This window comes from Schistocerca cancellata, chromosome 11, assembly GCF_023864275.1.
Source record: "Schistocerca cancellata isolate TAMUIC-IGC-003103 chromosome 11, iqSchCanc2.1, whole genome shotgun sequence".
NCBI lineage: Eukaryota > Metazoa > Arthropoda > Insecta > Orthoptera > Acrididae > Schistocerca > Schistocerca cancellata.
The window spans coordinates 155,901,950-155,925,191 of NC_064636.1; the positions used below are offsets into that span (position 1 = coordinate 155,901,950).

Sequence of the window (23,242 nt, forward strand, 5' to 3'; positions counted from 1 at the left end):
AGATTGGGAAGTGGCACAGATTCCAAAACTGCATTCTCATTAACTGCACAATAACCCACAACAGGATGAAACACCCCACTGCTGCCCATAGATACTGAGAATATGGTAGAAGCATAGGCTGAAGTTGAGGGCCTGATGACCGCATTGAACAACACATTATTAATCAAAGTACATATACATATCATCCTTGATGGAGAAAACCTCTCTGGAATGTCATTTGTAAGGCAAATCTTGTACTGGATTTTATTGGTGATGTCCAATCTGTTAGTTAACATCTGTGGTAACTGATCAAAAACTTCCAGTACCAGCATCACCTCTACTGGATGAAGGTGACTGAGCTGAAATGGCGAACATTGCGGTAACACACTATGAATTCCTGTGGCATCCTGACAGGAGCACAATGTGAATGTTTCAGCTGGGTTAAATTTAAAATAAACAACCCTGTCCTGACAAACTATCACAAACCCACTACCACTTACAAAAACACACTGCAAAATTAAGTTCACTGAAAGATTTTTAGATACTATCCACTTCACAGGCCAAGAAAATTTTCCAATACTCAGTTTTGCCAACCAGAGGCAACATGTGCCCAGTGAGAGCTCAACATTGGGAGGACGGATGCAAACGAGGCAATTCACAGGTATGGCGGAACTTCAAATGCCACAGATAATCTAAACGAGAAACTGAACTACCGGAGTTGAGGAGGGCGCACATTCGTTCCTGGTTAAGTTGTACCCAAAAATAAGGCAGGGGTTCCCGTACCTCGGACTTGGCACAGATCCAGCCCTTAGGCAGTAGAACACTACCGTGCCTCTTCCATTCTGTGTGATGTCAGCTGTTTGATTCTCCTTCCATGTCACCAGACATCGCCATACAAAATGGCCCTCTTTGTTACACTGGAAACACATCCTACACTTTTCCCTTATGGGTGGTCCCCTTTTAAATTACTTGGAATCTCAATCCCCATCCTGATAATGGCACTTAAACCCCCATCACTGCTGGTCTGCGAAACTCAGACTTCAATAGCAGACACCAAAGCCTCTAATTCAGTAAAAGATGTGCATTTATTAGTGAAGGTAATCCATGAACAGTCCTGTGGCCACATTTTCTGTAATATATTATTGAGTATTTGTATCTCTGTGACTTGCAATTCCAGGTATGGAATGGTCATACGCATTCATCTATGAACCTAGGAAAAGGTTCATGAGAAAACTGCAATAGCCAAAAATGTTTATGCCTGAGTAGCCTCTTAATTGAGGTGACAATTTCAGGCCAATAATTGATTTTTACAACTCCCTTGATGTTGCACTTTCATGTAAAATTCGATTGAAAACATGGCTTAACACAGGGGGTACAGCATCTGAACAACATTGTCAGTGATGGCCAAAGTGTCAGCATGAAACATAAATTTGACCATGATCCATATGATGGATTTTACCTGTCTTTAAATTCTACATTGAAAGTTCCTTTATAGCTTGCAGCAGTAACATTATTTGGTATGGTAATTTCCCAAATGAATTCTCCTGAGGTCCTTAAAGGTGTCCGTAGCATTCCTACTACTTCCAGCAGTTATATGTCGGTGGGGGAATCTTGTTCACCACCTATTGCTCCTAATTTGTCTAAATAAAGGCAGCTGTCCCTGTAACTGCAGAGCTAATGTAATCTACTCAGAATAGAGATTACATTGTGCAATACCGCACAAGTGATTATCCCACTGGATCAATTGTGCCTGAATTATATGTATTTGCTTATGATGTGGCTGACTACTTTCTAAACACACTACATTCTGACACAAGATTGTCATGGCCAGAGCTCAGGCAGCTAGTGCAACATATACCTCCATGGTGCAGTTGGTACTAATCACCAAGGGGTCGTCCACAAGTTGGGCACACCGCCCTTACATGGAAGCTGACAAACTTTTAATTCATAGATAAACTGTTGATTTTTCAATGAGGACAAACTGGGACAGTTGTGGGACCCCATGTTCAGCAGTGGATACCTGCAAACACACACCTCGTGGTGAATGACAGATTGACACCTTCCCCCTTTGCCTCCAGGAAAATAACCATCGTCTGTTACCAACTAAACATCCAGCAGGAAAAGGGGAAATTAAGTGGAAGCACTGGATGGATTGGGGTTCACATGAGTCTCCATTGTTTATTAAAATGTTTTTATTTAAGAAAAATAACTAAAGTCAGATACATTAGCAGGATTACAAACACCACTCCGAACTTTCAAATTTAAGACATTACACACCTTAGTTTAGTGACAATTTAAATAAGGCAATAGTTAACAACTAAAGCTGTGTCTGACACCAGTTCTTAGATTTTAGATTCAAAATTTCCATCTTCACAAACCGCAAATGAGAAAATGCTTCAACAAATAATTATCTGGAAACAGATGGCTCTTTAAGACAACACAGAAGCATAACTCATCTCAAAGGTTAAAACTGAATAGCTATACTGGAAGAGAGAGCAATCTATAGCTGCCTCGGGACCCCCAGAAAAAGGAAATTCTTAAAATACACCTCCAAGTGCATCTAGATAATTTAATAAAGTAAACAGGTGCACTGATTTCTAGAGCTACCTACGGGCAGACAGACGGAGCAAGTTTCTAGATCTTGCACCAGTGAGCAGTTAAGTAATTAAAAAGAGAATGAGCGTGCACAGATCGATATAACTGGCTTCAGACACAGTGAAAATTCTATTAAGGCATACTGTAGAAAATCCCTAAGTGATTCAGTATGTGAATGTGCATGCATAACAGCTCAAGAACACCCTTTAAAAAGGAAAACCAGTAATTAGTAGTCAGAACCTACTTGTAGCAGTAAATAAATAACGGGTGAGAAAAGCTCACTTCATGACAACTTTAAAATAACAAACACTTGAACAATTAAATCTGGTAAGCAGTAACTCACCCTGAGACGGAATAAATTTCTTTCACTCTCCACCTCACAAATGGCCAGTGAACAAACACGAAAAACATTCAGAGCTCAGTAACACTTGATGGTTTTACACACTTTTGCTTGTTCCAGTCTCTGAGCGTCAATAGTGCCTGTTACTTACCAACAGGCTATATTTTCACAAGTCTGGATGACATCTGAATGTGACGTGTGATTCACATAGAGATGATCAGCAAGTGACCATTCTAACAGTGCTTGACAGTATGTACAACAAAGGCACTCGACCCAACAAACCCCCAAAAATCAAAATTTACAAAATTTTAGTTCAAATTTCGAATAGAGATTTACGCAACTTGAGTGAAGGCAGCCTATCGGTAGCTGGCAGTGGTGAATTCCCTGAGGCTGATATACAGAGGCAACGTTAACAGCCACAGCATGATAAGCATGCCCTGAGTCCAAGTCCAAAACAATCAAAGTGTGCCACAACAGTAGAAAACTGGAGCAGACTAAGGAGCATCTAAATTCCACTGTCATTCTCACTTAATACAACTGCACGGCCACGATAGTTGGGTAGATCAATGGACTCGTCAGATGATTCTCATCAAAAACTCGGTCTAAGGCTAAACATGGTCACACTTAAAACAGTATTCAGGATTACCAAATCATCGAATCCACTGCTAAACATGGGGACTTGAATAGCAATAACAAGCTTGTCTAGTGGCTAGACACTGCCCTAACCCCTTCCAAGGCAATGCCACAAGGTATTAAGTCATGCAACACAACTGAAATCGGGCAGTTTTTCAGATGAGAAAGCTTGTTGCATAATGTGACTTTCACAGAGAAGAACAAATAGCAAATACAGATAGCCAAGACCACACCAATGTACTGTCTTTCATTAACACGTGTGCCTGCAATCATTAACTTGACAGAACTTTTGAAGGGCTATTAGTCACTCCATTCTGTCAATTGTGGCTGAATGGCAAATGCTGTCGACGTACCCTGCGTGGCTCTTATCGTGCCCCATGGCGCCCCGAGCTCCAAGCCAAAGAAATGACATCACCAGATGCAGGATGGGAATTCAAAGAGGTAGCCCGCCATGCCTCAGATAGTAATAATAAAAAAATCATAATGATCATTATTTGTACTATTATATTAGTATTATTGTAGGCAGTTAATTAATACAAAGATCAATTAATAAGATGTTGCTGTATTCTTTCTATCTTTTGCCCAGCATCTCTCTTCAAGGCATCTTCTTTGCGTGCACCATTTTGCTTCATTATTTTGTCGATAAACTCTTCCTGAAAGTTAAGTGGTCTAGTTTGTTTCTATCAGTAAGTCGATTTCCAGTAAAAAATTATTCTTTGGCTGCTAATTATCTAACATCCTCAACAGATCCCAATATCAGTTTAATGATTTTCTTCCTATGCTATCACTGTTTCATTTGTTCTCATTCCAGCACTTCCTTTGACATTATGGGTTTTTCAGTCTTGATATGCTGGTGCTGTTCCATAAATAATCTTTCCAGAACTTTGTCTTCTTTTGAGATCAGCAAGTAAAACCCGTAGTTCAGATCCACAGAATGGGACTGGTGTAGCCTGTAGCCTACTCCCTCTTTTTGTTCTGTTAGAAATGTCCTTGTCCCACCAAAAGGATAGTATTAAGTAGTGTGCCAACATAGGGTGTTTTCGTTTAATAATTTTATCATAAATAAGCATTCAGTGCAACAGAGTTTTGATGTAACTGTTGTAGACATTTTATTATTCTGATCATAAAAGTAGTATGAGTGATGTGGCACTGGACAGTCCAGTTTCTGCTCCCCCACACAGTTGGTGTAAACTGTATTGTAATTTCATATGAACAACATTGATTTTATGAACAACATTGAAGTCATTGTTTCAGGTAGTAGCTGTGTTATTTTACTTCATTACACTACCATCATATGCATATGTAGATAATGAAGCTAGAAAATATGATTGAAAACAATAGCATAGGGAGAAAGCTGAAATGAAAGATCATAATGAATTTTCAAAGGCGTTGTCATTAATCAGTCTTACAATTTTTTGCTGCCTCCCATTGAAGTATACCATAGTGAACTCGTCACTCAGAATTTTGAACTCAAAAGAGAACACTTAACAATACTACTGTTTAGTTATAAAGTAGTGTGATGGTTGGGGTTTATCCATGAGATACATTTTATATAATATGGGAGGACTGTGACTGCTTAAAAGTACTTATTACAGTTTGTTATTTTTTCTACAGGCCCAAGATTATCCATGCAGCATGAATGTAAAAGAAGAGTTGGAGGAGGGTGTGAATAAAGAGGTAATTTTAGAATTTATATGACTACATGCAAGTAATCTTGTTGAGCTGTGGTGAAAATAATGAGATGGTAATCAATTGTGTGTGTATTCACTTTAGCAGTCCTGTTTTTACTTTGGGGTAAAGGCAACAAGGGTTACAGTATTACAGTATGCTCCAGGTTGGAAACGAGGAAACCGGTAAAATAGAATATTTTTATATCTTCAAATGTAACACAGTTTTCGGACAACACAACACACATATAAGTCACTGAGTAAGTTGACCTGTGTACAAGTCGGCATTCGATTAAACACTGAGTCTCAGTCTAGCGGCCGCTGCTTGGCTGGCCGCTTAGGTGGCGCAGCTGCTGCCTGGCTGGCAGACAGCGCCGCACATAGAGGACGTGCGTAATTGCGCGGCGGCACTTTGAATAATCGGCGACTCTCAACACTTTTCCCCCCTTTGAAATTGTTGCACTGGTCTTGATGGAGGTGTCCTGGAGATGGCTAACGTCCATAGGCGTTGTTTGACTCGCCGTAAAGTCTCGAGGAGGAGGCTTCCCGTACGGACGGAAATGTCCCCGATGATAATGGGTCGAGATGACAGGAGACGTAGGGGTTGAATCTGCTGGGGCCCCCTGCACCAATCTGCCCGTTGCGGCAAGTCCAGTTGATATGACAGGAGACATGGGCGATGGTCGGCGTCTGTTGGAGGAGGAGGCGAGTAGATGTACTCTGACAGAGGACGGTCCTCCGGTTCCTGCATGGGCACGTCTCCTGGTGGCGTCCGTTCTGGTGCTGGCATCGCAATGTCGGTGAGAGGGCTGCTTTGTGAGTATTGAGAGATGCCAAGATCCCGAGCATCAGGTAGAGCCAAAGGTGGTGTGGCGGCATTCGGAACAGGCGTTGCTGGCACCTGAGGCCGAAGCTGGTCCGAATGATGCACTGCAACACCCGCGTCCGTCTGGATTTCATACAGCATCTGCCACGGTGTCGTAAGATGCGGCCCGGCCTCCATTTTGGCCGCCTGCCATATCCCCGTACCCAGACGAGGTCGTCGGCGGTGAACCGGCCAAGTGAAGGCACCCGCGGCCGTGAGGTGGGAGGCCGCAGAAGATGAAGTAGCGTGCGGGGCTGTCGGCCATGTAAGAGCTCAGCCGGGCTGTGATCGCCCATGGGGGTGAAGCGGTAAGACGCCAGGAACTGGAGAAGCGCGTCATCAGCAGCAGAAGAAGTCAGAAGTTTCCGCATCTGAGCCTTAAATGTGCGGACCAGCCGTTCAGCCTCACCGTTGGATTGTGGATGGAACGGCGGGGCCGTGACATGCGTAACACCGTGACGAGCACAAAAATCCGCAAAGTCTGAAGAGGCAAATTGCGGACCATTATCAGTAACAAGAGTAGAGGGGAGGCCTTCCAAAGAAAAAATGCGGGCGAGAGCACTGGTGGTTGCCGCGGTGGTAGGTGACGTGCAACGGACAATGAAAGGAAAGTTAGAATAGGCGTCAATTATGAGGAGCCAATAAGTACCTATAAAGGGTCCCGCAAAGTCACCATGAATGTGCTCCCAGGGCTTCTCAGGCGAAGGCCACGGTGACAAAGATGACTTCGGGGCATCGGCCTGTGACGCACAAGGGCCGCAGGCAGCGACCATGTGTGCGATGTCAGAGTCGATGCCAGGCCAGTACACATGACGGCATGCCAGAGATTTTGTGCGAGACACACCCCAGTGCCCCTGGTGAAGGAGGCGCAAGACCGAAGCACGCAAAGACGCAGGTACCACAACACGCGGCGAAGCATTGTCAGTGGAGAGGAGGATAACACCATCCCTAGCTGTGAGGCGGTAGCGCAAAGTGTAGTAGTTCCGCAACGGATCAGAAGTCTTAGCGGACGAGCGATCTGGCCAACCCTTCTGAATACAGCGTAAAACCCGGGAGAGGGTAGGGTCAGAACCCGTAGCAGCTGCCAGCCTGTCCCCAGTGATGGGGAACCCATCCACAACCCGCTGCTCGGCAACATCCAGGTGGAAACACAAAAGTTTGTCCCTATCGAATGCCTGATCAGGACCCATGGGAAGGCGAGACAAAGCATCAGCATTCGCATGTTGAGCCGTTGGCCAGAAATGAATCTCATAATTGAAACGGGACAAGTAAAGAGCCCAACGCTGGAGGCGGTGTGCAGCCTTGTCGGGAAGTGACGTTGATGGATGAAACAAGGAAACAAGCGGTTTGTGATCCATAACAAGATGAAATTTTGAGCCATAGAGAAAAACACCAAACTTATGAAGAGCATAAATGATGGCCAAAGCTTCTTTCTCAATTTGAGAATACTTTTGTTGGGCATCCGTGAGCGTTTTGGAGGCATAAGCGATGGGTTGTTCCGAACCGTCAGAAAAACGGTGCGCAAGGACTGCACCGACCCCGTATTGAGAGGCGTCTGTGGCAAGAACAAGATGTTGGCCAGGTCAATAAGTAGCCAGGCACGGGGCCTGTTTCAGCATAGTCTTTAATTTCCGGAAAGCCGCGTCACATGACGCGGACCAGTGAAAAGGCACATTTTTATGCAACAGGCGATGCAACGGCTGAGCCACCGACGTCGCAGACGGTAAAAACTTGTGATAGTATGCTATTTTCCCCAAGAAAGCTTGCAGTTCCTTAACAGATGTAGGGCGAGGAAGGGCATCGATCGCAGCAACAGTGTGTTGAAGTGGACGAATACCATCCCGAGAGAGTTGAAACCCCAAGTACGTGATAGATGCCTGAAAGAATTGTGATTTCTGAAGATTACACTTAAGACCGGCAGTCTGTAAGACATTAAAAAGTGTGCGGAGATTTTGAAGATGTTCTTCAGTGGTGGAGCCAGTGACAACAATGTCGTCCATGTAATTGATACACCCCGGGACAGGGAGCAATAATTGTTCCAAGAATCGCTGAAAAAGAGCAGGGGCGCTAGCAACCCCGAATGGCAAGCGTTGGTATTGATAGAGGCCGAAAGGCGTGTTAAGGACCAGAAACTGCCGGGAAGTAGCGTCGAGAGGAAGTTGATGATAAGCTTCCGACAGGTCAATTTTAGAAAAATACTGTCCTCCAGCGAGTTTAGTGAACAGTTCTTCAGGACGGGGCATAGGGTAAGTGTTGATGAGGCATTGAGCATTTACAGTGGCTTTGAAATAGCCACAGAGACGAATATCACCATTGGGCTTAGCAACTACAACGACAGGAGAGGACCACTCACTGAAAGTGACAGGAAGCAAGACCCCTGAAGCAGTGAGACGATCCAACTCCCATTTTACACGATCACGAAGGGCCACAGGAATGGGCCGAGCCCGAAAAAACTTAGGCCGAGCAGTGGGTTTGAGCGTGATATGAGCTTGAAAGTCATTTGCATGGCCTAACCCAGGAGAAAAAAGGGACGAAAATGTCGTCGACAAGGAATCCAGCTGAGCATAAGGAATAGCATCAGAGACAATATTGACAGTCATCTATGGAGAACCCAAAAACGCGAAAGGCTTCGAAACCAAAAAGATTTTCTGCGGTGCTCTGGTTGACCACAAATATGGGAACAGTGCGAACGACGGATTTGTAAGATACCTCAGCATTAAACTGTCCCAAGAGAGAAATCTTCTGTTTATTGTACGTCCGTAATTGCCGAGTGACAGGGGACAGGAGTGGAGAACCCAGCTGAAGATACGTCTGAGAATTAATTATAGTGGCAGCAGAACCGGTATCCACTTGCATGCGAACATCTCGACCAAGGATTTGGACAGTGAGGAATAACTTCCCTGAAAGGGAAGAAGTGCAATTGACAGACAACACAGAATCAGAATCAGCGTCATGTTCATGAACATCATGTATGCGGTCGGATTTACAAACGGAAGACACATGACCTTTCTTTTTGCAATTGTGACACACAGCCCAACGTTGGGGACAATCCTCGCGTGAATGTTTCGTAAAACACCGCGGACATGAAGGAAGTTGCCGGGGATTTTGCTGCAGTTTCTTAGTGGGTTGTTTACGGCTAGGCCGCGGCTGCGCGTTGGAGTGTACTGCAGCCACGTCGGCCAGCGGGGACGCGCCGCACGCGTCGTCAATAGTGCACAGAGGTTGTATTTCCCCGACATCACCCCACGCCTCTATTTGCGCCCCAGTGGCGCGAGAAATTTCAAAAGACTGCGCAATGGAGAGAACTTCATCGAGAGTCGGATTCGCCAACTGAAGGGCACGTTGCCGAACTTCTTTGTCGGGTGCCGACCGGATAATAGCATCCCGTACCATGGAATCGGCATAGGATTCTTTGTGAACGTCAGTAACAAATTAACACTTTCGACTGATGCCGTGAAGTTCAGCAGCCCAAGCGCGATAGGACTGATTTGGTTGTTTTTGACAACGATAAAAGGCAACACGAGAGGCTACCACATACGTTTGCTTTTGAAAATAGACAGACAGAAGGGAGCACATTTCAGCAAAGGACAAAGACGCAGGATCCTTCAAAGGAGCCAATTGCGACAACAACTGATACATTTGAGGTGAAATCCAGGAAAGGAACAGAGACTTACATGGTTGTTCGTCCGTGACATGAAATGCCAAGAAGTGCTGTTGAAGACGTTTTTCATAATCAGACCAGTCTTCCGCCGTCTCGTCGTAAGGTGGAAAAGGAGGTACAGCCAACGACGAGAAACGCCCCGCATTTGACGCCGCGACGAAATCGCGAATCGCCGCTGTTAGAAGTGTTTGCTGTTCAAGGAGATTTTGCAATAGTTGCTCGACAGTAGCCATGGAACCCTGAGTGTCAACGGTGAAAAGGAAAAATCCCATCCTCGTCACCAATTTTTATATCTTCAAATGTAACACAGTTAACGGACAACACAACACACATATAAGTCACTGAGTAAGTTGACCTGTGTACAAGTCGGCATTCGATTAAACACTGAGTCTCAGTCTAGCGGTCGCTGCTCGGCTGGCCGCTTAGGTGGCGCAGCTGCTGCCTGGCTGGCAGACAGCGCCGCACGTAGAGGACATGCGTAATTGCGCGGCGGCACTTTGAATAATCGGCGACTCACAACAAATATTTTGTTACACTTTACCCATATGGATTTAAACATTATCTTTGAGCAGGTGAAGTAGTTTAGCTTCTGAGTTTGTAGAATTGCTTCTTTACATTAAAAGTGCAAATAAAAATTAAATGAGATAGCATTGATGAAATTATATGAAAATTGGTACCAAGTCCCAAGACTCAAGCTATGATTTCCTGTTTTAATGAGTAGTTCCCTTAATAGTTTCGTGTATGTGAACTCCAGCATTGGATGTTTTTATTCGCCATGTGATACTGCTGTGACAGTTACAGAATCATTGAAGAAATATCTACACAAGGTAGTGCAGAAAAAGTAGGTGATCCTAACCTACTGAGTAGAGACTAAGATGTCTATACATACATTGCAAGTGGTATGGACAGGCAGTCTTGTGAAGTACTTTAGAACAGTTTTCTGAAAGCTATCGTAAGTTGTTAGTTTAACAGCCCACACAAAATTGAAATACTTGAAATACTGCAACTATAAACAGGCTTGTCGTTACAGATGGTATTAGTACAGAGAGGGGCTAGTGATCATGATGCCAGCACAGCAACAGTGGTAAATGAAACTTCCTGGCAGATTAAAACTGTGTGCCAGACTGAGACTTGAACTCGGGACCTTGCCTTTCACAGGCAAGTACTCTACCATCTGAGCTACCCAAGCACGACTCACGCCCCGTCCTCACAGCTTTACTTCTGCAAGGTTCGCAGGAGAGCTTCTGTAAAGCTTGGAAGGTAGGAGACGAAGTACTGGCAGAAGTAAAGCTGTGAGGACAGGGCGTGAGTGGTGCTTGGGTAGTTCAGATGATAGAGCACTTGCCTGCGAAAGGCAAAGGTCCTGAGTTCGAGTCTTGGTCCGGCACACAGTTTTAATCTGCCAGGAAGTTTTATATCAGCGCACACTCCGCTGCAGAGTGAAAATCTCATTCTGGATGGTAAATGAAGTTAATGAATCCTTTAAGAGGGCTAGGTGAATAGATTTGCTAGAAAGAGCAGGTAAGTAGTTGTTAACATCCCATTTAAACAATGAGAATGTCATTTACTTCCAATATTACTTACATAGAGGAAGATGGAAAAACACTAAATGGACTGTAAATCACACGCTGAATAAGTATGTGGTGAGTAACTGGATTACAGACAGGAAAGACCCACTGTAGTTTAATGTCAGAATTGGGAAAACACTGAGGAAGCAGACTGTTGTACACTCAGTTCAAGAAAGTATGCACAGTGGTGACAGGCAAGTGCTAATGGAAATTCTTCTGTCTGTAAAAAGATCTATGCGTGAAGCATACAACTACCACCATCATACATGAGCAACAGATTTTACAGAGAACATAAGACATTTCTGGTCAAAGACTTCTATCCAGGCAGTCATTGACCAGTCTGGTGTGGCTTTGGAGGAAAGCAGGAGGAGGTCACTAACCCCTCTCTGTATTTAGTTATCAAGTTTGTGCAGGAGGATCATACCAACATATTGTTGTTTCACTGTCACACAGACTCCTGTTTTAGGAACATAGTAATAGGATCCCTGGAGTAGAGAAGCAACTGGAAGAGTTGAAAACATAATAGTTGCCATGTCCAAACAGAATCACAAATCATTTGTCCAGAGAATACAGCATTGGCCTCATACTTAGCTTGCATTTATTGCAAATCTCTCGCCTAGTGCAGAGACTCAGGCAGCTGGGAAAAAGTTCAGGTGGCTTCTGTATATAAGAATGGTAAAAGAATGTACCTGCAAAATTACAGAACAATATCATAATTATTATTTGCTCCAGAGTTCCTGAACATATCCTCAGTTCAAATATAATTAATTTCTTTAAGACAGAAAAGTTTTTATCCACAAATCAGCATTGATTTTGTGCAATACTCATCTTAGTCATCTATCAAATTACATACCAACAGGCTAGATTCCACATTCCTATATTTCCAGAAAGCATTTGAACAGTGCACCACTGCATACTGTAAATAGAGGTATGAGCATATGGAATAGGTTCCCCGATATATCAATGGTGCAAAGACCTCTCAAGTAACAGAGGCCAGTACTTTGATCTCAACAGCAACTGTTTTTTCAGAGACAAGAGTATCATCAATAGTGTCACAGAGAATGGTGCCATATCTATATATGAAATGATCTGATGAGCAGCATTCTGTGCCTGTTTGCTAATGGCAGTGTGTGTGGGGAAGGATCATCACTAAGTGACTACGAGGATACAAAATGACTTGGACAAACTTTTTATGTGGTGTGATGAATGGCAGATGCAGAAATATTCAAGTAACTGCAGATGAGTAGGAAAAACAATCCCATAATGTTGTATACAACATCAGTACTCTACAGATTGACAGTCTGGCCAATAAAATGTTAAGGTATAACATTGCAGGGGCCGGCCAGAATGGCCGAGCGGTTCTAGGCGCTAAAGTCTGGAGCCGTGCGTCCACTACAGTTGCAGGTTCGAATCCTGCATTGGGCATGGATGTGTGTGATGCCCTTGGGTTAGTTAGGTTTAAGTAGTTCTAAGTTCTAGGGGACTGATGACCTCAGAAGTTAAGTCCCATAGTGCTCAGAGCCATTTCAACCATAACATTGCGAAGTGATATAAAGTGGAACAAGCACATAAGGATGGTAGTAGGATGGGTTAATAATCAACTTTTTTTGTATTTGGGAAACTGTGGTTCATTTGTAAGGGACACTACATATAGAACACCATAGAAGTGCCTAGTAGTAGTAATTGTTGTTGCTGTGGTAATAGATGCCATCCACGATGCACCGCTTGGTGGCTTGCACAGTTTTAATGCAAACATACATGCACGGCAGCCAGAAAGAAGATAATCAAGCTGCAGATTCCATGTGAAATGCATTCTCAAGGTTTATAAGTTTGGTAAGCCCGTTTGTAAGGCTAATAAGTTGTTAACTGGCGTATGTGACAGAGCCAAGGATCAGTCATCTGCTTGTGTCATGAAGAGAATACTTGACAGAAAGGTAAACATGAATATAAACTAGAGGAAAGCTGTCATCAGCCTGGAGGTTTTAAACACCGGAGTTCTCTACTACACACAGTCCTACTGACTACCATGTGCTGTTACCCTCTTTCCACATATGAACTGATTTACCCAACTAGTTACAAAGTACCTGATGTTCAGTGATCAAGGACCTTTGGATTTGTAGTGTCACAATTACCCATTGAGCCACCAAGTACTAGAAAAAGGCAGAAGCATTTAGCAGCAAAGCCCAGAGCTATAATCCTTATAATTCCATATGGAATGCACTCCAAAAGTAGATGATGAACACACCAGAGGTCACATGACCATAAAGTGTAGTTAGCAGATTCAGTTACACAAAAAACTGTGCTGAACTGACACCTTTCTGCCATCCAAATTGTTCATTTATGGAACAGTGGTTTGCACATGTATAGAAACAGGCAAAGGTCATTCCAGCTTGTAAGAAAAGTCACAGGAAATACGTGCAAAACTACAGACATACCTAGTTGGTGCGAAAATCTTCTTGAATGAATTTGTGATCCTGTATGATGGCTCTTAAAAAAAAATCAATTCATCTGCAAGAATGGAAATGGATCCCATAATTACTGGTCATGTAAAACTGTCTAGTCTGCTTCTCCACAGTGCTGCCACAATGTAGTCAGCCTGTAAAATGAGACCATAGTTCTGAAGCAGTATCTGTGGGAAAGCTAGCAAAGTTGATGTGCCTTTCAATGACTTAGTACTTCTGCTATGCAGTTAGTCATTACCTTATGCCTTAAATTATGTGAAAACAGTAAGATACATTAGAACTGAATGGTACAAATGGATAGGTGTAATGCACCTGCCATTACCACATTGTAATCTATACAAGTACCTTCTCTTGTGATGGTGTCCAACAGTCATAGCTAATCCACAAAACATATGGAATGAAAATGAATGTTTGCATAACTGCCTACTTATTTGTGGCAAAAAGTATTTTAAGTATAGTTATATATGTTGGCAATATAAGAATATTATTGAGTCTGAGAATCCTACTTTCACTACTGTTTGGGGGTTACCACCAATAGCATGCGCTTTCATTTATTGCACAAATTTCACCCATATTCATTCTTGCCCTTCGTCTCCCCTCCACTCTTCTGATGCTACCATCCCACAGGTGTGTCATCTGTCTCTTCAGTGTACATTCCATGGCTTGCTAAATATTTAAAGGGTTTCTGCTCAATGTTTCAGCCAGCTTTGGTCCAAACGTATTTTGAACATAACAGCTTTCTTGGAGGGCATTACATTCATGAACTACAAATACATCAAGAATTTACTGTTAACATGTTGATGGTAGTATGGTATTTACTTTGAATGCAGTCTGACTAGCATGCATTCATCAGAGGACCTCAAACAACTGCCTAGCCCAAAAAATGCTTGCTTTGTGTAGTGCACCACTGACCCATCAAGTATTTCTACAATTCTCCACCTCATAATGCATTTCCAGCAGTCTGCAGTTTGGGCAGTCTGAGAATCGATGAAGCCTTTGGTTGAGACCCTCCACTCACCCCAAACCAAAGGACTTGAATCAATTCTGGGAATGCTGATACAAACTGTGTGCGCTGCATGCACTCATGTGTGACACAAGGGCTCTTCGCCATTTCTGCTACCTTTCAATATAAACTGAAGGTAGCCTCAGAACCCAAACGATGGGTATCATTGGCAACAACATCAGCCACAACTTGTAGACAGCCACACCCTGTGTGTTTCGTAGCCACAGCCAGGACATTTTCCACATCTCAGATGAGGCTCCATGGCAGACATATTCAGTACACATAGGATTCATTTCCAGTCCTGGATGCCATTTCCCTAAGGAGCTCCATAATGCGGTTGACATTGGAGGTCCTGATTAACTAGAAAACTTCTCTCCACTTGGGCCTGTCTGGACCCTGATGAATGAACACCTGCCAGTCCACTCACAGGGTCAATAGGTGAGGCAGCCTCCACATCACTCTCTGCCTCAAACAGCGCTGTTACGACCCATCCCTCACCATTTGGTGAGGACAACTCAGCCACATTGGGTACACCACAAGGTGTCTTGACAACAGAGCCAGTGGGCAAAATAGGTGACACCTTAGGCATCCTATGTGATGAGCCAGATTCTCGGCCCCCACTACTACAATAGGCAGCAGCCTGAATGCTGCTGAATATGGCAAAACACATCTTCAGCTGTTGGTGAACTGAGGCCAGCTCCTCCATCTGCACACAGTGTGCACACATAATATCCATTCCCGTACTACTATTCAAGAATTAACAGTAAAACACACAGAGAAAGCTATATATGTAGCTTGCTATTGTTCTGATGTTTCACCAGTGGAGGCTAATGCATTATTGCACTGTGTAGCTTTTCATTCAAAAGAATTAAGATCTGTGCAACAGGCCATGAATACACTTTAAAGTTACTAAAATATGGGATTGCACCTCTTTACTACAAAAGCATGGAAGGAATGTAATCATAAAACGAGAGCGAGAGGGAGAGCTACATATGAAGGGCTTATTTCAATAGTGGTACAAGTCCATTACCTCCACTTTTCTGACATAATGCTTTTGAAATTAATGATCCAAACAAAGAGAAAGAAAGCTTCATGTCTAGCAAGAAACCATATGCTTGAATATATTTGTGGTATCTCAACTGCAGATTTTGCAGCACTCATTTAACTTTAGGACTCTGTATCTCAAGATGAACAAAAATGGACTTGTACCACTATTGAATAAGCCCTTCATATGTAACTTGATTCTGAAACAACCCTGATTAAATCAGGGTATTGTTAGCAGTCAAATAATGTACAGGCTTCACCTTTGTTTCAAGTAACGGTAACCTAATGCATACATGATAATTGATTTTGAGTGCTATGGGTGTTATTTCAGCCTGAATTTGGCTGCTCAATAATGCTACATTCAAGGAGCGTGGATTGTTGACTAAAGAAGGTCATGAAAGTTAGCCCGAGGTAAAGTTACATATTTTTGGTTAAACATAAATGGAAGGAATCACTATCACTGCAAAATAAATTTTTATTCATATCCAGTCTCAACATGTCAAATATGCATGTGTTGTCTGTTCTTTTGGACGTGTCCAAGGGTACAGACAGCATTTTGATCCTGCAGCCACGATGACTCAGGGACAAAGGAAGTAGAGATATTAGTTGTCTGTGGGCATTAATTTACATCAATGGAGAGAGCTGAAAATATGTGCTGGACCAGGAATTGAAACCAAGTCTCATGTGGACTGGGCAGTTGCAGTGACGACTATGCCATCTGGACGCAGTGGTCATCACATCTGCATGGTCTACTCTAGCATGCTTCCTGTCAGACCCAAATTCTGAACTTACTCACCACAGATGCAGTGCTCATGCTCATGATCCTCCTTACACATGTTGTGTCACTGGTTCCTGTAAGAGGTAGTGTGGTGTGCATCTACACTGAAAGGATCATTGGCTGACATCACCTTAATTATATATGTGGTGTCCATTCTTTCGGATATGTCGATGTATCGTCACATCCTGTTCCAACAATCTGAACATGTTTTCCTTACTGCAATCATTTGTCCAGCGTTGTGGACATGAATGTGTAATATCAGCATTCCCTGTTTGTGATCATCTCTTGGTAAAAACAATTGTCACAATGTGGTATAATTTTGCTTGCTGGGATCAACCCACAACAATGGGGACAAACATTCAGCCAGTGTGATATTCCTCCTCTCACTGTGCCATTATGGTCAACACTCACTCATTGTGCAGCTTCATCAATGCATCTGAAAGGGGCAACAGTGCATACTGGGAGCATTAAGTGATTGACTACTTATACCTTGTATTTTCTACTGGTTTGAATAAAATATGCTTACATTTCAGTAGGTAATTATGCATCCCCTACTGCGCTATGCTGGTGTCACATACTGCAGTTTGAGCCCCTGAGACAAGCAGTTGCTGGCCATTCAAAACAAACAAAAAACAACTCTGTAATAGACTGCTCGAATCTATGCGTTACAGTTTTGTAAATGTGAGATTACATCTCTGAAACTTACTCATTGTTGCTACATAGGGACCCTACCATTTTCCAGAGAATATGTAGTGGAGGTCACAAAACTAATGAAAGGTCTGATCTGAGTCTTAAACTCTGCTCAAAATTAGGTGATAGTAGTTCATCCACCGCATGACTCTACAAATTAATAGATGTTCTCTTGCCTCACTTACAAATGTTCATTTCCTCTTCAGCCAACAGCCAAAAAGTGAGCCTAGGATGTCCTCTGAGCCCAACCAACAGATTTTGTTGTTGCACAAGAGCCTCAGTTCACAGGTGGCCAATAGAACTTACACCATATCTCATATGAGACAGTGGCAGATACAAAAAAACCTCAAGGAGGGCTCACTAAAGATACCTTGAGCTACCTTTACTTTTACTGTAATAAAAGCTAATCAAGTCGTATGGAAAGTGTAAGAAAGTTTTATTTAAACTGATTATACACATATACATGATATAAAAAAGTTATAGTTGTGGTTCTGTACTTTAAATGATGAATTCTATGCACCTGCTCTTCCTGACAAATTGGTTAATTACATTGTCAGCATGACAAGCAATGTCAGGGTGAGTGTCCAAGAGAGCTAAGCCATTAAGTCGATCCTCCTTCACTGTTGACCTCAGCCATGTCTTTGTACACCGTAGTGTTGAAAAACTTCTTTCTACTGCAGCAATAGATGCAGGTAGACAAATATTTTGTACAGCATGTACAAAGTAGGATAGTCAAATATAGGATAGACAGACAATGGTTGCATAACAAAAACACAATCATTAAGAGCATTTCTGCTCGTTGCTTGTATTGAAGAGACTGTCCCATAGTCTCTTTTTAATCACAAAGTGTGAGTCGTCTTCAAAATACAGTAGTTCGGTGAAGCACTGATTTAGTTTGTGCGCAAGATCATTAGCATCACGTTCCAGTAATTGTGATGGAAAAAGTATGTTGAATTTAAAATGATAAATATATTCTTCAGCAAAACGCTCTCTCATGCCAGTCGTAACATGGTCCAGTGTCGGAATAAAAAGTTACTTTCTAATATGTCATAGCATCATCATTATGATCGCATTATGAGGAACGTCGAATCTAATTTTGCTTTTGCCATTGCCCAACGCCCAAGAAATGGTCTTGTAAGATTTTGGTGACTGGATATGTTATGCGCATGTCACTTAGTGTAAATAGATTGATAAGAAACTCCCCTTTTCTCCCCCTTCTGCCCCCCCGCCCTGTCTCCCTGCCCCCCCGCCCTGTCTCCCTGCCCCCCCGCCCTGTCTCCCTGCCCCCCCGCCCTGTCTCCCTGCCCCCCCGCCCTGTCTCCCTGCCCCCCCCGCCCTGTCTCCCTGCCCCCCCCGCCCTGTCTCCCTGCCCCCCCCGCCCTGTCTCCCTGCCCCCCCCGCCCTGTCTCCCTGCCCCCCCCGCCCTGTCTCCCTGCCCCCCCCGCCCTGTCTCCCTGCCCCCCCCGCCCTGTCTCCCTGCCCCCCCCGCCCTGTCTCCCTGCCCCCCCGCCCTGTCTCCCTGCCCCCCCCGCCCTGTCTCCCTGCCCCCCCGCCCTGTCTCCCTGCCCCCCCGCCCTGTCTCCCTGCCCCCCCAGCCCTGTCTCCCTGCCCCCCCGCCCTGTCTCCCTGCCCCCCCGCCCTGTCTCCCTGCCCCCCCGCCCTGTCTCCCTGCCCCCCCGCCCTGTCTCCCTGCCCCCCCGCCCTGTCTCCCTGCCCCCCCCGCCCTGTCTCCCTGCCCCCCCGCCCTGTCTCCCTGCCCCCCCGCCCTGTCTCCCTGCCCCCCCGCCCTGTCTCCCTGCCCCCCCGCCCTGTCTCCCTGCCCCCCCGCCCTGTCTCCCTGCCCCCCCGCCCTGTCTCCCTGCCCCCCCGCCCTGTCTCCCTGCCCCCCCGCCCTGTCTCCCTGCCCCCCCGCCCTGTCTCCCTGCCCCCCCGCCCTGTCTCCCTGCCCCCCCGCCCTGTCTCCCTGCCCCCCCGCCCTGTCTCCCTGCCCCCCCGCCCTGTCTCCCTGCCCCCCCGCCCTGTCTCCCTGCCCCCCCGCCCTGTCTCCCTGCCCCCCCGCCCGCCCTGTCTCCCTGCCCCCCCGCCCGCCCTGTCTCCCTGCCCCCCCCCGCCCGCCCTGTCTCCCTGCCCCCCCCCGCCCGCCCTGTCTCCCTGCCCCCCCCGCCCGCCCTGTCTCCCTGCCCCCCCCGCCCGCCCTGTCTCCCTGCCCCCCCCGCCCGCCCTGTCTCCCTGCCCCCCCCGCCCGCCCTGTCTCCCTGCCCCCCCCGCCCGCCCTGTCTCCCTGCCCCCCCCGCCCGCCCTGTCTCCCTGCCCCCCCCGCCCGCCCTGTCTCCCTGCCCCCTAAACGGCCCATCTCCCCATCCCCCCAGCCCCACACCCTGTCTCCCTCCCACAACCCGTCTCCCACTACCCCACCGCCCCCCACCCCGTCTCCCACTACCCCCTTCCCGCCCCGTCTCTCACCACTCCCCATGCCCCGTCTCTCACCACTCCCCATGCCCCACCACCACCGCACTGTCTACTTCCTCTCTCTCCCCCTGTATGACAGTGCCATGTAGGAACAAGTGACAGATGCTCTGATACGTCACTTTCTTGGTTTTTCAGTTTCTTGAAGACCCATTAAAGGCTGGCGACCCTAGTGTTTGCGTAAAGCAAGACCCCGAACTGAAACACCGTGCTGCTGGATCTGAGCATAATGTAAGTTTTCACACAAGCACTGTATTGTGCAGGAAGAGTAGTAAGAAGCTCTAGTTAGATGTGTTATTTGTAGGGTATTACCAATAGTATTTTAACAGCACTTGTAACAAGCATATCTTTATGAACCATTACTGTTGCATTAATTTTTTATTGTGATTCTATGTAATGAATGCCTTAAGTACGTAGTTGGTGTAAACGGAGCAAGGAATACTTCCTCTTGGAAGTAATTGTTAATCTTGTTACACCTCTGTGTCACAGTGCTGTAACATATGTGGAACTATGACATGTGATGGATGTATATTCTAGAGTTCCCAGTCACTATTCACTGTAGTATTTACATCATTACTGAAATCCTGCTGTGGAATTCTTTATGATTTTCCTCCAGTACACATGACATAAATTTGCATTGTTCTCTAAAGAGCAGGCACTGAAAATACATGGTGATATGGCAAGAAGCTGTGTAAATAACATTAAATTTGGGTAATTTTGATGATAATGTGTGGAATGCCACATTCATTTGATTAATGACCAAAAATTCCTCTTGTTTATGGGTTTACTGTTGGAAGATTATTTGCATCTTTATATTATCTGAGTTTAATTTTGAAATGTTGCCACACACGTATATCAAATTTTTTTTATGGGAGTACAACCATCCGATAGAGTAGGCCATAGTGCCTCTGAAATCAGAGTGGATTATGTGACAGGAATAGAAAGTGAAAGTATGCCAAATAAGTACTACACAATGGCTGATAGCAAAATCAGGGGCAATAGAACTGATTTGGATGCATTCTGACACACTCTCTTCCCAATTGATAAGAATCTCTTCAAAGTTGGATGATACTAATGAGAAAAGAATATTGAGAGCTGTCATATACACACAGAAGATAGCAAGCAGTTATAATTCACAGATTGTGTTCTTCTTTCAGTCTGTTGAAGATCCATTGGGAATATCTTTGTCCACTGATTTTATCAAGGAGGATCCTGAATTAAATATAACTGAGAATACTGTAAGTATTTACATCTCTGATGTATTGCATGTATTCAAGTAGTAAGTCTTTTGTTAAGTCTGTAGAGTAAAAGATGCATTGCAGTGGAATTGTCACAGATTGTCAGTTCTCTGGAATTTGTTGCTGTTCGTAATTGTAGAGTTTTCTTGTACTCCTGCACTTGACTTTCATATCACCTCTTACATTCTGACTGTTTTAAATAGAAGTGGAAGGGGACTAGTGGCTGGTATAATCCTGTTCTCAGTAGCCCTTGTTGTTATCAACTACATTGTATAATGGTTGTCTGTGATGGTCACGAAATTCACATTTAGATGAAGTGTAAGTTCTAATAGTGTAGATAATTTGAGAAATATTCCTACTTTCAACAACTTCTGATAAATAGAATTCAAAAGAACACTGGCTGTTCTTATCTTTTGTGTGAATCATAGTTATTCTTGAGTTTGCCCTAAAATTTTTTTGGGATTTGAAAAACAGAGATGAAATTTGTGGGTTCTAGATCAGCCCCAATATGTTGGCCACAACCTGTACATATTGTGGCAGCTTCTGTGGTACCTGTTGTATTACTTATAAAATTTTCATTAATAGAAAAACTCTTATAGCTTTTGGTGAATGATTGTACATAGCTGAAGCCATGTATGGCCTCACCATGCGAGTCCTGGCAGATCTGAAGAAGAAAGATTTTTTTTTTAAATATGCTTTATGACCTCGCTAAGGGAAGGAGAAGCTCACATTGATAAACATGTCACAAGAATGAAATTAGACAAATATTGGGAACATTCAACACACATTTGCGAAGGTTAGGTACTGGCTCACTCCTGATCTGATTGTTCATAAACAAACTTTCTGAAGTTTTAAAGGATTTTTCAGGCACTGAAATGTTAGCTTCTTCAGACACTGGAATGTGTGGTGATTATACAAGCATACAGGTCTAGGATCCAAACTATCATGCTAGGGACAGCTCAGAGAGTATATAAAGGAGTGTAGCTGATTCACAGCTAACAGGCCAAGACTTAAATGTCACAGGGACTCATGTTATGCCATTTTAAACAAATGGAAGGGATGCATTGGCATCACAAGTAGACAGGACAGAAAGTTGTTCCACAAGAAGGGTTTTACAGAAATGAGAATGCTGCACATAGTAGTCAGGGATGTGCATATGAGGAGTTTGGTTAAATAGTGATCTGTAGAGTGTCCTAGGGCATAGCTGTAGTTGTCAAAGTGGCTGGATTGTAGTTGGTGACCACTTACCATGAAAGTACAAAAGGCCATACTGGCCTTCATATGCAGCCCAAGAGATCACAGGTCAAACAAGATGTCTCCATGGCACCAGGGCAAGAGGTTCAGGGATAGTGTCCACTGCATGGAGTGCTGCTCCCATAGCAAGTGTGAAGAACAGTGTGTTGCTGATTGTGTGCTCTGGAATACCATGTCATGTGGTTGGCACTGAAATCACTGATGTTGTACCCCACTTGGTACTTTGAAAATTCCCCCTGCGGGTTCGGGGGTTAGAATAGGCCCGCGGTATTCCTGCCTGTCGTAAGAGGCGACTAAAAGGAGTCTCATCTGTTTCGGCCTTTAATATGATGGTCCCCTAAGGGGTTTGACCACTTCCTTTCCAAATTTTCCGTTAGTGCGGGCCATTTGGGGAAGGACACCTTACGTGGTGCATCTTCAATCCATCTTGCCCTAAGATCTGGCACACCCGATATTGTGATGGAGTTGGATTTCAATCAAGCTTCCGGCCACATCCGCTGGAGTGTGTTCCGGATAGCATACATTCCCTCCATTGTGCACTTCCATCTTTGCCCTCATAATGTACATGGATATTTCGACACCCGACATCCAGCACGGTAGCCAGTCCGTTGTGGTGGGGTCTTCATGTACCCTTTTGGTGGTAGCCCCCTGACTACACAGGAATCGCTTTGCTGATGCCTGAGCTGCTACCTCCCCACGTATGCCGAGGAGTAGATGCCTATCCCTCTGGGGCATCGGGACTCCCGGCAAAGGCCATCCTGCCAGGTGGTCTTTGCTGTGGCTGGGTGGCACCCGTGGGGAGAGCCCCTGGTCGGAGTGGGTGGCATCAGGGCGGATGACCCGCAATGAAGCGAGGTACATCATTTCTCGCTGGTGGGCCTCCACCAGCAGTCTCTAAGCGATTGAGGTCTAACCTCAATGGCAAGGAATACGAACCAAGATCATTTCCCTCCCTGGCCACTCCATGAGAGGAATGTATGGGTAAAGAAGGCAGTGGAG

The 23,242-nt window shown here is 44.8% G+C and overlaps 1 protein-coding gene across 1 annotated transcript in view; it reads left to right on the plus strand.

The window, feature by feature from the left end:
- Positions 1-23,242, plus strand: part of LOC126108982 (zinc finger protein 708-like) — a 725,579-nt gene that overhangs the window by 45,765 nt on the left and 656,572 nt on the right. Inside the window, exons 6-8 of the mRNA XM_049914384.1 lie at positions 5,162-5,224; positions 19,890-19,982; positions 20,909-20,989. Of these exons, the coding sequence (XP_049770341.1) occupies positions 5,162-5,224; positions 19,890-19,982; positions 20,909-20,989 (237 nt within the window). The remainder of the gene's footprint in view (positions 1-5,161; positions 5,225-19,889; positions 19,983-20,908; positions 20,990-23,242) is intronic.